The following is a 17257-nucleotide window of genomic DNA, read 5'->3' on the forward strand; positions in this document are numbered from 1 at the left end:
TTAACTTCATGCATAATTAGGGTGAGGCAATTGGTTGTAAGCTCCTCAATTTAAAAAGAACGATTCCTCTGCAGCATATTAGAGTGGGAGAAATATTTGTGACCTGGTTAAAAAAAGCATCCACTACCTGCAACGGCATCTTTAGTCAATACCTTGACCGTGAAATTTTGAAAGTTTTCAGGAAATCACCGATTGAACTTTCCTTGCCCACAAGAACTCATTTGCTCAAGTACTTCATTATTTATTGAAGTGGGGAAACAAATGATCTTTCTCTACATACATTATAGAGTGCCTGTATGCATATTTGTCCAAAATATTTAGCGTACTTATAAAAGTCCCAGATTGTTGAAATTGGGAACTCTGGTAGATTTAATATCAAATTTGAAAGAAAAGTTACGAACCATCGCTAAAAGTGACTTGTACTTGGAGTGAGGAAAAAATATTATCCTCAAGAATGTAAGGGGAGTGCCGCGGAGAAACTCCATGGTACCTTGCTGCCCTTAACTACTAATTGGATACTAAAATACCAAAATGCCAACTTATGTCCCTGGAAAATGTCTTAAATTACGAAAAACACCGAATAAATTAAAATTTCCAATAATTTGTTGTTTGTGCAATGTATAATAGATATTTTGACCATAATTAGGAAATGTATTGGTGTTTCGAGAGGCATGAAATGATAAAATGTTTGTCTTTTTCAGGGCTACGCTTTAAGGTTAAATCAAATGAAGGATTTAGAGATAGATAGATAGCCGTATTTATTTTGGGCGATACGGAGACTATGGAGTCTATTTGATCACCTAACCCCTAATTGACTGGCATAAATAAAGCCAACATTGATTGCCAATTGAAAGCAAAGCCAAGATTGAAACAAAATACATTACAACAAATAGATTGTCTTGGCAATATACGAGGGTCATCCGGAAAGTAGTACCCGTTCGTGAAATAAAGACACAAAAGTAAATATTAACAAACATAAAAAATTTTATTTGAAAGAGGATACTTTAAACTACTTCTCAACATAATCTCCAAGCAAATTAAGGCATTTGTCATAACGTGTGACAAGTTTCTGTATTCCTGCTGCATAGTCCTTCGCCGCCAGCTCATTGAGATACGCGAGGGACCCATCTTGCACAAATTTTTGCATAATGCAGATGGTGTTTAACAATTTCATGAACAATTGTTCGAGAAACATTGGGAAAATGCTCACAGATGTCATCAATTGTGACGCGCCGATCGTTCCTCACGAATTCGTCAACTGAGCTCACCAGTTGGTCTGTAATGACAGACGGTCTCTCCGAACGCTCATCGTCGTGTGTGTTCCCCCTCCCCATGTTGAAGTTGCGACACCACCGCCGAACAGACGACTCGTCCATTACATTGTCTCCATACACCTCCTTTAATTGGCGATGAATATCACATGGGCGAACGTTTCTTGCATTGAGGAATTTAATCACTGCCCTCACTTCACAACTGGCGGCGTTCTCAATTTTTTTAAACATTGTAAACAATCACAGAAACAACACAGGCAATGCTAGCGTCACGCAACTTGGCTCAGAGAAGGCAGACAAGCCACTGAAGCTATCTGACCTCGTCCAGCGGCTACTCGCGTCGTCAGCACTTCATGCGGCACGAACGGGTACTACTTTCCGGATGACCCTCGTACAATATAGGGAGAACAATAAAGGACAATCTAGGAATGAACCTAGTGAAGAATACTTAAGCCTAACTAATCCCTAAAATATTTTATTACGTCTTTAATCTTTCGTTTTCCGAATTTTAAAGTTTTAAGGTCAAATACGGTTTGAATTCTTGTTTCATATGTTTTATTTTAAGGTGCTTGTCTTCATGATGCTCGGAAGTTGTTGTGAAATTTTTATTGTGATACTTCCAGTAGATTTTATTTATAATGATACATAAATAAATATTATATATTTATTTATTTATCTATCAAGATTAGAATTTATATCAAGATAGCACTAGCAGCACATTATTATTCACATCCGTGAGACATTCATATAAGTTATATATATATATCTTATTAACTTCTTAATTAATTGCTCTCCGCTTGATCAAGTGAAATAGCGATGGATGATGAGTAACGTGCGGCGTATTTCACAACTTATATGTTATATGTTGTGAAATATGGCACACATTTAAAAACTAACTTCTAATAAGTTTAACCAGTGGATATTCCTCTTTCGTTATCATTATAAGTAGTTTCATGGTTGTAAACTACTGTCAACGTTAGGTTTTTAATGATACCTTACAATAGTTGCGTAATAAATATCGCACTGACTTCCTCCTGCACCATTTGCATGTTTGGTTCTCCATAACTTCCATCCGCCTTCATGCTATCCAAAACACCTATAATTTGTCATCCTCCTCCACACTTGCTCACCGTTATCCGTTGTAGTGTGACCTCCAGTTCCCCACTTCCTATTTCTCCTACTTCACCTGCCTCTCTTATCATCTCCATCCACGTGCCCAGCGTTTTTCAAATTTCACCTAAAATCTTCGTCTTCTCTCCCACCACATTCAAATCTTCGGATATCGTATTCCTCTTTGTTCAACTTATTTATTAATAAGACAATTGAAAGAAATGATTTTATCCTTGGATTCGAGTCCAAGTGACTTCGTTCGACGGGATGAAGTGGAATTTTCGGAGATCTCGGGGCGAAATGTTTCAACAATTTGTTTGACCATTGGTATCTCAAGCCGGCGATGAATATGTAAGACCCTCTCTCAGGCAATCGACTCGGTCCAGGGACAAATATTGCCTGCGCCACGCCCTGAGCCTCTCTCCCTGCGTCTTCCATCCGTCCGACTTGCGGTGCCGCTCATCAACTGGTGAGATGAGGAGGCCTGCATTTCCGGGCATCACGAGAGTACTCGGGGTTGCGGCCGTACCAGGGGCCGGCCGCCCCGGAAGTTGAGGCCGAACTAGGCCTAGGGGTTAAATTTTCTTCCTATCTCCTTATACTGGGGGACAAGGACGAAATCCTGAAACGAATGATTTGAAAATCACTCGCTCTTCAAATTCAATTTCCAGTCTTCCCTTGCTAACTGGAGTCATCGATATACCTCCAGCGTGTTACTTTCCGTTGCCCGGTCGGAGACGTGACATGAAATCTTCCATTACTCCATCGATATTATTTACCCACGGCGCTCAATCCTTCCCTCTCAGATACTAAGTTCTTATACTGTATTATCATAAATCTCTCATTTTACATTATTCTATGTCTGACGTATCTGCACTTGTCCCTTGTCCTTTCTCCTTTCCCTCAGCTTGCCCTTATATTGTGTTCATAAAAAAATCCACTGTCTCTCAAGGCATCTTCCGTGTATAATCCATTCGGTTGTTTTTTCAGTAGAACACATTAGATGACATTTTACTGATACAAATTTCAGACTCCTCAGCATAGAAATTGCCTCGTTTCCTCTTTCTTATAATGCTGCACTCGATTCCCATCCAGTTTCCTCCATCAATGATGATGGAAGGTACTTTCTCCCTAGGGAGAGGGAATATTTTCTCTCCAAGTGGCGAAACATTTTGCTGCCAAATCATCCCTTCCACGTCATACATTCGTATTTACTTTTTATTGATTTTATTCTTGGAAGTACTTGACCCGCTGAGTTCAAGGATGTTTGCTTGTGGAAGTCTTCTCGATTCGTTGCTATATTCGCTGCTGGTGCATTTTCATTGGAGAAACAGGGCATATGAAGCTAGAGGCACATTACCTTCACCTAAATATCACTTTACTAGCAGAAAAAAGGGTATGTGGCAGGGAATGTTGGGTCGTCAGACAGCCCTTAAGGTAACCGTTGACTTTATCACGGATCAACATTAGATAGAATTTATCGTTCTAGGATTTTCTGCACTTTTTTCCACCCTGGTGGCTATGTAATGTAGGGATAAAATTATTCTCTCTTTTTGGTCTGGATTCTAATGATTTAATTTAACTAATAGTTCAAGGCATGTATGCAATCGTTATACTTTCAGCCACTCTCAACCCACACTTTCCGTAATTGTTTCACCTGTATGATAATAAAATCAGGTTATAGAATTTTAAAAAGTATCAAAAATTCATTAATTAAACAATAAAACTCAATCACAAGAGTTTTCAAGTCATTTTTCTATTCCTCCCAAGGGTGCAAGACAAAAGACTCCAAGCTTGGCTGGGAAATATCGTGATAATTTCAACTTTTCCTCATTTTCTCGCAATTTTTTTTGTGGATTTTAATTACTGGTATTGAGTGTGTGGTAAGGAATGAAAAACGGCGAGAATTGGGGATGATAGTTGGATCGTTCACAATCAATCAGTAAGAGTATTGTGGAACATATTCTATTCCATTTGCTTTTGGGAGTTACCGTTTGAAATCGTACGTTTAGGAGGCGGGGTTTGGGAGGGGATTGGCTCAAGGTTTTTTAGAAGCATTGGCTGGTGTGTCTACTATCGAAATAACGAGAGATTCGATGGATACTAAACGATCATTCGAGAGTGCGATCGCATCAATCGAGTGAACCATTACGAACTTCTACAAACGTAGTGATTGAGAAAACAATAGTGTGGTCACCTCTGGCCAAAGTTCATTCTCGATCATATCATGCTTAAAGATTAAATGTAGCATATTGACATGTTATAGGTAAGGTTAATATGTATTCTAAATTTAGTGGGTTAAGGGTTCATACTTGTACTTGTATGATAAAGAAATATGAAATATGCTCTATGTCGCGTAAGAGTTTCGAAATAGATATTGTGAAAAGTAAAGCATTTCCGATCGCATTGTCTATTAGGGGGATTCGATAATAATTCTATCACCTTACTGAACGGCTGAGAACGTTCAACCGAAGATTTATTGTGCATTTTAGCCAATTGTAATGTCACATGAAATGGTTAAATCATCCCTTCTCCACTGCCTTCTCTCTATCCATTCTTTTTGTGCGCCTCATTCATCCAAACAATTCCCTCTGACGGATTAATAACCTCGCTTAATCGGATAAATAGGATTTTTCCAAACATTTTTTCAGCAGTTTTCGTTTTTTGTTACTATTATTGCATATAATTATTATATCTACGCTTGAGTTTTAAAGTTTCAAATCGAAATAACACATGAGAACTGATTTTATTTTAGTCCCATCACTTTAAAGCAAGTTTTACTCTGCGTATTTTTTTGTATTATTTGGTTTGTTATTGTTACTTGTTTATTCTCAATTAATCCTTTTCAGAGGAAAGTCGTGACGGAAAATTCGAGAAATGCGACTTTCAGAGGAGAGTCGTATTTCTCGAACCGCTCCTCGCGTCTTCACTAATTCCCAAACACAATTGCCCCTACCAAAGTAGAACTATCTCTCGTTCTTCTATGACTCCGCAATCAGAATATTAAGAATTGTGTAATGTACGCATTTAACAAACTCCTAGGCTGCTGTTATGGTAAAGATGAAAGTTGCAAGCAAAGTTTAACTTTTGAACTTTATTGCAAGAAACAATATTTACTTTAAAAGTATACTAGTTTTCGCACCGAATGCCTCGTTTGGAATGGAGATGACCACGTTAGGAAATGCTCGAACCTCGATAAGTCCAAAAGAAATGATTAATTAAAAACTCGACAAATAGCACCTATCTTACTCGCCTGAGAATTGTTATTCGCACTTCTGATTTCCCATTTTTAACCCGAATGAAAAGTATGATGACGAGTAATTACTATGCTATTACTTAAGAAGTATGTAAAACATTATTTTTAATCCCTTTTTGACCGTTAACACCTACTCGTTTTAAGTGAGTGTATTATTGTGGTATTTTCGACGCGGAAACAAGGTCATTGAAGCAGGATGATAAGCGTAGATTGGAGGATTTGAAATGTGGTTGATGAGAAGGATGGGTAAACTGAAGTGGACTGACAGGGGAGACAACCGCGGAAGTGCTGGGCATGGTAAGATGGGAGGAGAGGGGATTGTTGGGAGAAATCCACAGGAGGCAGGATAGGTGGATAGAGTATTTTGCTTGGCGTTGGGATGCTGAAAGGCGTGAAGAAGGGGGAGTTTAGGCAGGCAAGGTATGGAAAGAAATACAGGATAGGCATGTTGGATGGAATGAAAGGAGGAAATGCGCACGCAGAATTAAAGAGGGACTTCCTGCTATGTCCGCTTTCCGATTGAGTTTTTGGTTATGAGGAGTTTTATGGGCTGTGTCCATCCAAAACCTACCTTAAACTAACCGGTAGAATGAAAACAATCCCCGAGCATTCTGGAAAAAGATTCAATCTCGAATATTTCTGCTTGAAAAAGGAGGATTCCTTCAATTTATCGTGATCACTATTACCATGGACCTTGTGAGATTCAGTGGTGCCCTATCAAAATTAAGTGATACCATTGTCTTTTGAGATATATGTAGTATGTTCTAGAATGTTTGAAATCGTCTTGATTGTGCAATTATCTTCAATTACATTCAGGGAACTGAACTAGGAAGGGATGACGAGGTTGAAATAGAAACGGATACATTGGAGAGCCACTATAAACACTCCTCGAAGTCATGAGCTATGGTGATGAGTAGTCGAACTAAAGAATCAAGTGGTACTAGCGTTTAATATTTGGTCGTAGTGGTCAAACGCAAGGAAACCTCGAACGGATGCTCCCAATTTCGCCCCCAAGAAACCCCTTGGTTGCGAATTAATACGTTTTTTGGTTCTGTTTTGGGAGTGGCGACACATGGCGGAGACATAAGTGGGCTCACCCTGCTGTAGTGGAGGGAGTCGTCATCGGCTTTGCAGGGGAACGTCTTCAGGCCAAGGTCCCGGCACAGCCGCAGCACGTGGTCCTGCGTGGGCCCCACGTACGAGGCGCCCATGTCCGCCCAGCCGTAACTCTGCCGCGACGTCAGCGCGCTCGACGTGGCGCCATCGTCGTGGAGGGTCAGGGTTCGACCCCCGACACGGTCGTTCGCCTCGAGCACCACCACTTCCTTGCCGCGCGAGCGAAGCAGGCGGGCCGCGCTGAGACCTGCGGTGGAAAGGGGAGAGAGAGCAAGCCGGGGATTAGTTGATGTTCCCAGACATCCGATCCGCAATCCTCTATTTACTCAATTTTTTAAATGTATTTCTCATATTTGTGGCAATCATTTCTGGGTACAGGTTGTTAAAGACGTGTAAAGAAGTGTAGTACAGTATCTGTCAAGCAAGATGCAGGGTGAAAAGAATGGATATTTTGGACGGTTTGAAGGAAGTTACGTGTAAAATATGGAGTTGCAAAATACTTGAGTGCCATAATTTTTTCAAGGTAGACTTTATATTGACGTTGTGGAATTGCCAAGCTCAGAATATGGTAAATAATTAGTCATTTTATTGATCCAAATTTATTGATTCTCGGTTATCGATCATTTTTTTTCTAATTACCTTGGTGGTACTCGTATTATTATTACTCATATTATTATTACACGTACTACTATCGGGAATCTACCGGTTAAGGTAGGTTTAGGATGGACACAAGCGACACCACAGTGCAACGAACCCTTGCCTCTCCTAACAAAGCACAACATGAGAGCCAACATTACATGTTCAATTAGCCCCTCGTCATCTCCGTATGCTTTCTTCCTCCCTTCATTTCGTCCAACAACCCTATTCCTACCCCTTCCTTGTTTGCCCAACATCCTCCCCTAAATTTATTCTTTACTTATTTCACGACTTTATTGGGGTGAGATTGATGGGACTGTATAGTCTCTTCTTCCACCTAACCGCTACATATTACATTAAATACATTTACTAACACCCAAGCCCTAGGCGGAGAAAATTCCACCTAGGTGGAAATCGAACCCACGACTTCTAGGTTGGCAGGTGAGGACGGTACCCCGTCGCCAACGAGGTCGGCAACAAAGTCTTCAACATTCCATTGCCAATCAATATGCTCTGCATCCATTTTTTCTGTCTCTTTATCATTTCTCCCAGCAATCCTCTCTTCACCCTCATCGAACCTAGCTCTTCCTAGTTTTTTCTCTCTTTTGATCCAATTCACCTTCTCTATTCTTCTCCACATCCACATTTCAAAAACCTCCAATCTACTCCTATCATCCTGCTTCAATGACCTTGTCTCCGGGCCGCACAAAAACGCGTTCCATATCAAAGTTTTGACGAACTGATTCCTATCAATGCTCTCCTCCTCGTGGACGCTTCTTTTCCCATCCATTTATTCTCATCCCATGCCTCAAATCCACAACCAGCGCCACATTTATAATTACTAGTATTAATGAGTTGTTTAATAGAGAGTGAATTTAAAGGTCAACCTCGTATTTTAATTCCTTTAAGGGCGTTTTAAATCCAAACACTTCGAGTATGGGTTAGCACTTCCGTTCCCCCTGACGCTTCTGGTCATTCACGAAGTTCTTTCATTCTATGAAGGGAGCCCTCTTGCCGTTCGCTTTTCGAAGCCGCAATCCTTTACTTATTTCCTGCTCTACCTTTGCTTACATCGTCCACGTATGTGTAACAGTCATAGATTGTTTCATAAATGTTCCTTGTCTCTTGAGACTTGTAATATGCCTGCCTTAAAGTCTCTCTTCCACCGCATTCGCTATTCATTGCCTCCTCAATAACAATAGCGCAAGCAGAAGGGTGATTTAGAAAATGCTAAAACCTAAAATATTTCAGTTTCGGTGAGTTTAAATTTGCAAAATACCACGAAATAAAGTGCAAATATATTCAAAATAATAATTACATAACATTTATTCCTTTTTATTACCACCTGTTATTTTACTACCACGAATTATTATTCTTTTTATTACACTTTTTTAATGCTCTTAATGTTTTGAGCAAATATTTTTTCCATACTCGGATTTTGTGGTTCACAGCCACTTCTTGGAGGTGTCTCTATTTTCGTGCTGATACTTTGCGAGAATCTGGTGATAACTACGACTAATGTTGTCAGCAACTAATTAGTTTCAAGCGCTTATTGCTAAGAACAAACAAAGAATCTTTTGACAAAGTATCACTGCCGGAAAATCTACTAGATCTACTGGATAGTTGCAGTGAGGTACCAGAGGGAACGATATCATGAATCTTAAACGAAAGTAGTCTTCTTTTATTGGTAGGACGGGAACAACGATTGTTGATTCACAGTCAACGGCGGAAGAATAGAAAAAAATGGATGATTTTGTATGTCTTGGCAGAATATTTGTGCATGATTGTGAGGTAGACGAAGACATGAAAATGCGAGCGAGAACCGTGAGAAGCTTTAGGGCAGTACGAGTATGTTAACTATGTAAAAAATGGATGTTTGCATGAGACTGCAAAAATTGTGGTGCATAAATATGCATCTTTTCCATATTATTTTAAGGAAGGTTAAACTTGGGGATTCCGAGATAAGCATTAATTCTGATTAAATACGATGAATGTGGTGTTAGAAAGAACTTGCACGTGTTCGCAAAAGTTCGGGATGAAAATAAGAGCGAAAAGGTGAAGACTGAGTGCATTATTAAAGAAGGTAAAATGTAAGAACCCGAACTTGTTGCGTCAATCGATGTATATATTGTAGCGTTTGACATAAATGCATCCGGTGATCTTTATTGATTTTAATATACTTTTATGAATAGTGTTATAGCCCACCCAGCATATATGTTATAACTTAATTTAAACAAAGTGATATTAATATAAATATCATATTTATCACGGTTATGGCCAAAACTTCCTTTGAAATGGTGGGGAAAATGTAAAAAAAGGTCTCCACATTTCTCCCTCTACAACCGGGTTGGAATTTGTGATCTTTGTACAAGGGATTCTCAAACAATAACAGCTTTACAAAACTGCGACCTTACAAGATTGCATAAAAAGTATCGGGAACAAGTTTTTCCTGACGTGACTGTACGTCGCAGCGCGCTTGCACCGCTTAGACTCTGTGGGGGGGGGGGGGTCTGAACATCGACAGGCGCCAAGCTATATGGTGTTTTTAGGGGAGACCTGTCGAGTGACTCGGTGCTAGTGCAAAATGCAGAGAACGATTGAACAACGGTACACCATCAAATTTTGCGTTGGACTGGTGAAATCGGCTACGGAGACGTTGGGCATGATTCGCTAAGTGCTTGAGGATGAAAGCACGTCACAAAGTGCATATTTTTTGAGTGGCACAAGCTCTTCAAAGATGGTCGAGAGAATGTGGAAAGCCGGACCCGCGCTAGACTGCCGTAGACTTCAGAAACCGACAGCAACGTGCAACGTGTGTGTGAAATGCTGAATTTAGACCGTCGGTTAAGTGTGTGCATGATCGCAAATCGTATTGGCATTGATTAGATTACACTGCATTACATTATCACTGAAAATTTGGCGATGCGAAAAATCTGCGCTAAACTCGCCCCAAAGGTACCCAGCCACACCTGTACCGAGGTAATCTGACGAAAAACGACATCGCAACGATTCCCCAACACCCTAACAGTCCCGCATTGGCACTAGCAGACTACTTCCTATCCCAAAAGTGAAATTCTCCCTCAAACGATACCACCATGTGACCCTAAGTGCCGTCAAAGAAGTATGCAAGCGTACTCTGAAGGACCTTCTGGAATCCGCCCAGCCAGGAAACCTTCGAGTCTTGAAAAAGTCGCTGGCAAAAGTTTGTCGACGCTCAAGGGATGCACTTTGAAGAATATTCAGACATTTTAACAATATCTAAAATATCGTAAATCTATTTTACCAAAACTTTTCCTGATAATTTTTATTTAAACCTTGTATGTGTGCGTGAAAATGTATTCACGCCAAGAAATTAGGAAAGATGGCGGGTAAGATAAATATTCGGTACAAATTGATCCTCTGCAGGAGTCAATAGGTGTTGAATTTAAGCGCCTTTTCCTCAAGGGAGATCGAGGAAGGAACTGAGGAGAATCAGTCGAGAAGAGGGAAAGGGATTGATAGGGTCACTGGTGCCTACGAAGTATGGGATCCATTTGGTGTATCGGTCCACCGAGTACAAGAAGGTTACCACATTGAGCGACACCGATTCCTTTCTTTGGCAAGTTTGATATTGTCAAAACTTGTAGAAATCGGACTTTTAAACCTCTCCGGCAGAATTTGTCCTTGTACGAGTAAATACATAAATTAATGGTTGACACGTACGATGCGATTCGCGACGTCTGATGAATTAAAAAAAATCAAAGTACCCTTCCATTTCGAAGTTTGGGATCCTTCAAAGTATTCCGCGATATACGTAAAAGCCAAACTAAAACCTGAACAAAATGATTGTCGGCGTAGGGAGTTAGTGATTTTCAAAGAGTGAAAAAATTGATTCGAGGCGTGTACGGGCGGTCCCTCTGTGAACGGACGGTGTGTCCGCCAAATTATTATTTACGTACCCGTAGATTTAATGAGCATACACCGTATGAATGACATCCCTCGTGTAACGGAGACTAGGACACGAGATATCGAGTGTATAGTTCCATCATCGCTCTCGCATACGACTGCAAACTTTCACTCACGTCTTAGTATTTCGTATTTTACGTTTTTTAAGGTGAGGGTAGAGTTAGGGGAAAAGGGGGCAGTAATTTGGAGGGAGCGAGGTAAAGGGAAGAATCAAATGAGAAAATTAAATGAAATTAAGGGAGGGAGAAAATACGTGGAGCTAAGGAAGAGGTTTTTGCTATGTTATTTATTATAATGTGTAGCATGGGTTTCTAAGGATATTTTGTGTCCTATTGCTTTTGTTGTAAAGTACAGTATTGTCTTGCCCTATGGCCCATATTCAGGAAGATTAATACTAAATAAAAAACAATTAAGCCATTTGTTTACTCTTAAATTAATGCATTAGTAATGTCCATATAATAAGGGGACATGGGAAGCAGGAGTAGAGTAAAGGAGAGAGGATGGTGAATACAATATTGATGATGGTGAAAAATAAAGGGAAAGAATGAATCAGCGACAAAGTCCCTCAGGGGGTAGTGGAAGAAAGAAGTCCATTGGAAAGATTAAGAAGGAGAAACGATCGGATATTTAAGTTCATAATGCGTGGCGTCACCCGGAGAATATCTATAAAGACGAGTAAAAGGCATTCCGTTTCAGATTTGTGGATAATGTGGGGGATGAGGTGGATTCGTTGTAGGGATGTTTGGCGAGGAAAGATGAGAAGAGGGTAAAGAGCTGCGAAAAACTGATCATTGCTGTTGGTGATGATAAAAGTCATTTACCGAATGAGACCATCTTGTCATCCGCCGAATGTGCACGTATTTGTGCGCTGCCAGCCGCCCTGGAATTTGGTTTAAATGTCCGGAAGTAGAATGAAACATTCAATATTTTTTTCACCAGGCGACATATTGTTATCTCCCCTTACATTGCATTCCCTCCACTTTCGGCGTGTGATCTCGTCCGTCCGCCAATGCTCTCAATTTCTCGTGCCTCGTACGGAGCACGAAAGCAGTCCATTCGTAAAGGATTGGATCGTCCACGTGTGCATTTTTTATTTCAGTCTTGCGAGCATTCACGAGACCCAAAATTGGCCTCGTGAAATAGTGGAAAGGAAACTCGAGAGAGTCCGGAATATTTCGAAACGGGTTGCGTACGCATAATATGGTCTCGCGACCTCTCCTGGGTGAAACACATACGAGGGTGGTCTGAAAAGTTACCCTCGTACGGGGAATATGCGGACAAGCTGACAAATAATTAGGATTTATTAGAAGAGTACTCGGTAAATGTGATGAAAAGGCAAAAAAGAAATGTTAACTTTCGCTGGTTAGGTCTCATTCATAATATGCTGCTAGTACGAGTATATGGGATCCTCACGAAGTTGGATTAATTGCAGAGTTAGATCGCGTACAGCGTAGAGGAGCTAGATTATTAAAACGTTGTTATGATAAACTTAGCAGCGTATCCAAAACATTAGAACAACTAGGCTGGGAATCACGCATGGAGCAAAGGCTAAATTGCAGATTTGAAGCTCTGGCATAAATTGGAAGGACGTCTCTTTAGCAGTGATGCTGAACATTTATTATTACCCCCATCGTTCTACGGTAGGAGAGATCATGTCAATAAAATTAGAGAGATTAAGTCTAGAACAGATAGATTAGAGAAGTAATTTTTTCCACGAACGATAGGGGATCATAATAGCATTGTCCGACCGCTGTAAGGTCATATTCGGGTCAAAATTAGTCTGGTGTGTATTCACCCCTGCCACACACCGTAGCGGTGGTTTTGCAAGGTACTTGCAAGGCACTTACAAGGTGACGCATGGGGAAGGCTCAAAGGAAAAGGGATCTGAAAGGGAAGGAATTAGTATGGAAAAGGAAAGAGCAGTTTCAAATCTTCGAAGTGAAATCAGAGGGTTTTATATCGATACCTTCTGAGAAACCTGTGTTTTACAAGGTAACTGATGACAATACAACAAGAAGCTTCCTCTTTACGCAAAATTTTGGAAGGATTTTAGGAATTATAAAATGGAAAAAACGAAGAAAACAACTACTTTTAACATGCACTAATTTTTCCAAAGAGCAGTTTAAAAGATAACTATTTTATGATGAATTAGACCAAAATTATACATTTGGAAGTATTATCATGAATTTGAGATAGTATGTGTATATTGTATGCTCGTAATAATAGATGGGGTGAATGAGTTCAACATATGTTTGCTTTGGGTTACGATAAGTACCTACTTGTTAAAGCTGATGGGATCATCTTGGGGGCAGTTTTTCTTTTTTTGGACTTACTCATGCCAACTACTTTAATTACAGGGTGCGGCAACATAACTTACTTTTTTAAAAGCGTTTTGCGTTTGTAAAAAGCAAGTTATGTTGCCGCACCATTTACTTTGACAGTGATACGTAATTTTATTTATTTATTAGTAATAATCTACCGGTTAAGGTAGGCTTTTGATGGGCTACCAAGCTACCAAATGGTACAGCGACAATCCCTTCGCCTCTCTTAACGAACAATACCCGACATCCGACCTTAGAATAAGCCCCTCTTCGATTCAGCATACTCCCTACCTCCCTTCATTCTGTTCAACGTGCCCCTTCCCCGATTGCCTATCATTTTCTTCTTTATCATAATATTCAAAATTGCAGTGCGCATCAGAATGCTCTACATTCATCCTCCTAATGATTTCTCCCAACAATCCCATCTCCTCCCCCAACACACTTCCTCGATTGCTTTCCTTTCGTTCCACTTCACCTTTTAAATTCTTCTACATACCCACGTTTTAAATGTCTCCAACGTAAGCCCATCATCTCCCTCCCAATACTTCATATCAGTTTTGACGAGTCTTTTCTTAACATTCTTACCCATGTAAGATCTGGTGCTTTTCCGGCGTATCTGCTTAATGACGTTTTCTCGGGTCTTCCACCAAGTCAGGGGTTCCACGTTGTCCAACATTTCGGAGCTCGACTCGAGCATCGTCCTCAGGGCAGATGAGTCGCTCATCAGGTCACTCATCTGCCCTAAGGACGATGCTCGATCCGAGCTTCAAAACGTCGGCCAAAATGAAACCCCTGGCCCAGTGGAAGTCCCGAGAAAACTTCATTAATCCCTACCCAACGTCCCTGTCATCAAAGCCCTTCTCCTTTTGAAAGATTCTTTGCCCAACACAACTGTTCTTTTTGTGTCCCTACTACTTTGACCTTTGTGGTTCAGAGCACTTAAGAAATAAGAAAAATTTTCTACCAGCTAAATTTTATAAACTCTTATTTCAGTTGGGGAAATGTGACGAAAATGTTAGAGAGAAATGTTATATTTCCCTGGTTAGGCCTCATTTGGAATATGCTGCAAGTATATGGGATCTTAATGAATGTGGATCGATAGCCGAATAGGATCGCGTGCAGCGTGAAGGACCTAGATTTGAGAAACGTTGCTATGACAAACTGAGCAGTATATCAAAATTAACAGAGGAGCTAGGCTGGGAGTCATGCATGGAGCGAAGGTTAAATTACAAATGAAATCCCTTGCATAAATTGGAAGGACGTCTCTCTAGCAGTGATGCTGAAAATGTATTAATACCCCCGTCGTATTACGGTGGGAGAGATCATATCAATAAAGTTTGAGAATTTAAATGCAGAATAGATAGATTTAAGATGTCATTTTTCCCACCAAAGATAAGCGATCAGAATAAAGTAACATTTGTCCGACTGTGCTAGGAGGAAAAGGTGTTTTGGGTCAAGGGTAGTCTGGTGTATAATCACCCCCTGCCACAAACCCTAGCGGTGGCTTGCAGGGTACTAACTAAAGCTTAAACTAATATTTAAATTAGCTTTCCTATTTCTCGAAAACCAAATTTGCAAACCTTTGTTTTGTTTACGTTTATTCTCATCCCATACCTTTCGCACTGACTTTCCAAATTCGCTCAGCAATGTTTGTATTCCCTTGGCTGACGGTGGGCTCCGCAAACCTAACAGAGTCAATGAATTCTCCAACAACTTTCATTCCTGTCTCCACTTCTCCCCATACATCTTCAACTATTTCCTTCGCGTATACATAATGTTATCTACCCTCACGCCCCTACTTGATTTCAATTCAATTAATGCAATTATCGAGGTTTGTCGAGGTTGTAACGTAACGAGACGCCAAGGGTTCTGCAATTTAGAGTCCCATCCGACGGACGGCGCACTCACTTCAAGTGCTCTCCACAAAGCTCCTCAATTAGGGATCGGTATACCACTGAAAAACAAGCCATCACGGAGAATCGAACCTGGCACCTCGGCATAAGAAGCCAGTACCTTAGCCACCGCAGCGATATGATCCCCTATTGTTTAATTACGACATGATTGAAAGCATTAGGGACTGTTTGCAATTTGTGCAGAGCGTATTGATATATCACATTCCAATATTTTCAGTGTTCATTGCAGAATTTCCCACCGGTTCCTTCACAAACTGGAAAACACGCCGTCGTTGGAATTCATTTGACTTAGCGTGTATGTTTCCAAAATTTTTCGATTCTTCATTAAAATTCGATTAATTCTTTCAAATTTCTAGGATTAATCTCAGAAGGTTAGAATAGAACAGAACAAATAGGAGGTGACAGTGTTTCTTCACGAATGGGTAAAGAATTTGTTTGATTAAATCATTTTAGTCGATCGAGAATAGGACCCGATGCATTTCGCGGATACGAGGGCAATCCCAGAAGTACCCGACCCAACAAAGAAAACACAAAAATTTTGGAAAAAAATGTACTTATTTTTCAACATTATCTCCTTTCAGCTCCATACACTTTTCCCAGCGATGTTCAATAAGTTCGATACCCTATTTATAATAAGAACTGTCTTGCTCCTCAAAATAGCCATTAACCCCCGACATCACTTCTTCACGGATGGAAAATCATACATACTCTGTAGGATATCCATGGCTGCCACGTGTCATATCATTGTTGTAGATTACAGATCCATTGTTGAAATTTCTGAATAGTATTGCCGAGTATATTTGCTTTCCTAGATTGACACATCTTGTCCCGTATTGCTGAATGAATTATATTGTCGACCATCTTTCATAATTCCACTCGTTTGACTCTTAATCCTTGGGATAACTATTTTTCTCCGATCTTGTGTGAGAGGTGTAATGAGATATCAGCTCGATCCTTATCGTAATCCCCCGGGGTTTATCTCCCGACGCGCTCTCCCCTGAGGACGTCCGATGCCTCTTCTTATTTTTATGCTCTTGGTCTGGTCTGCAGCCAGAGATATGGCCGAAAAGGACTTTTCTTGATCGTTTTCGTACCAGGAATCGAACACGATTAACCACACCTGTGACATGTCAGTGACCATTGCCTTATAAAGGGAAAACAAAACTCGGGTTTGACGTCACAGATCCAATAAAAAAAAGTTGATGGAGACTTTGATAGTATTTTTCCCCTTTCGCAACAAGTTGTTCGCGATAGCGTTTCGATAGCGAACACAATCAGAAAAAAAGACACAGGGAAACAATTTGAGTCATCTTCTTGAGCTTTCACCCCCAAACACCTTAATAGCGATCTCCTCAGACCTACGTTTTCAGATCTTAGGTGTTGCGATAGACTCAGAGGAGTGAGCATATGGCTAACGCTAGGGAATGGGTCTTGAAGATAGAGTCAGGCGGAATAAACCCTATGGTTAGCACATTCAGTAGCGTGCTAAAAGATTCTAACCTCGAATCCATCCTTGGCTTGGACATTGAGCTGCTTTACATTGTTTTCCTTAGATGGGATTGACCATAAGTCACGAAAAGAGATCTAAAGATTTCTTTAGTATAATCTTTGAAGTCAGAAGGCCCTGGACGCATCCATCGATAACATAACTAGGAACATGGCCTTCAAACTATCGAACAGCCTTACGTA

General features: G+C 40.4%; 1 protein-coding gene across 1 annotated transcript in view; it reads right to left on the bottom strand.

Annotated features, from left to right (window-relative positions):
* The window catches only part of LOC139687339 (amine oxidase [flavin-containing] B-like), a 54585-nt gene that overhangs the window by 13668 nt on the left and 23660 nt on the right, over positions 1-17257 (bottom strand). Inside the window, exon 2 of the mRNA XM_071584512.1 lies at positions 6735-7000. Coding sequence (XP_071440613.1) covers positions 6735-7000 — 266 coding nt within the window. The remainder of the gene's footprint in view (positions 1-6734; positions 7001-17257) is intronic.

This window comes from Hetaerina americana, unplaced genomic scaffold (assembly GCF_022747635.1).
Source record: "Hetaerina americana unplaced genomic scaffold, ioHetAmer1.1.p SCAF_19, whole genome shotgun sequence".
In the NCBI taxonomy this organism is placed as follows: Eukaryota; Metazoa; Arthropoda; class Insecta; order Odonata; family Calopterygidae; genus Hetaerina; species Hetaerina americana.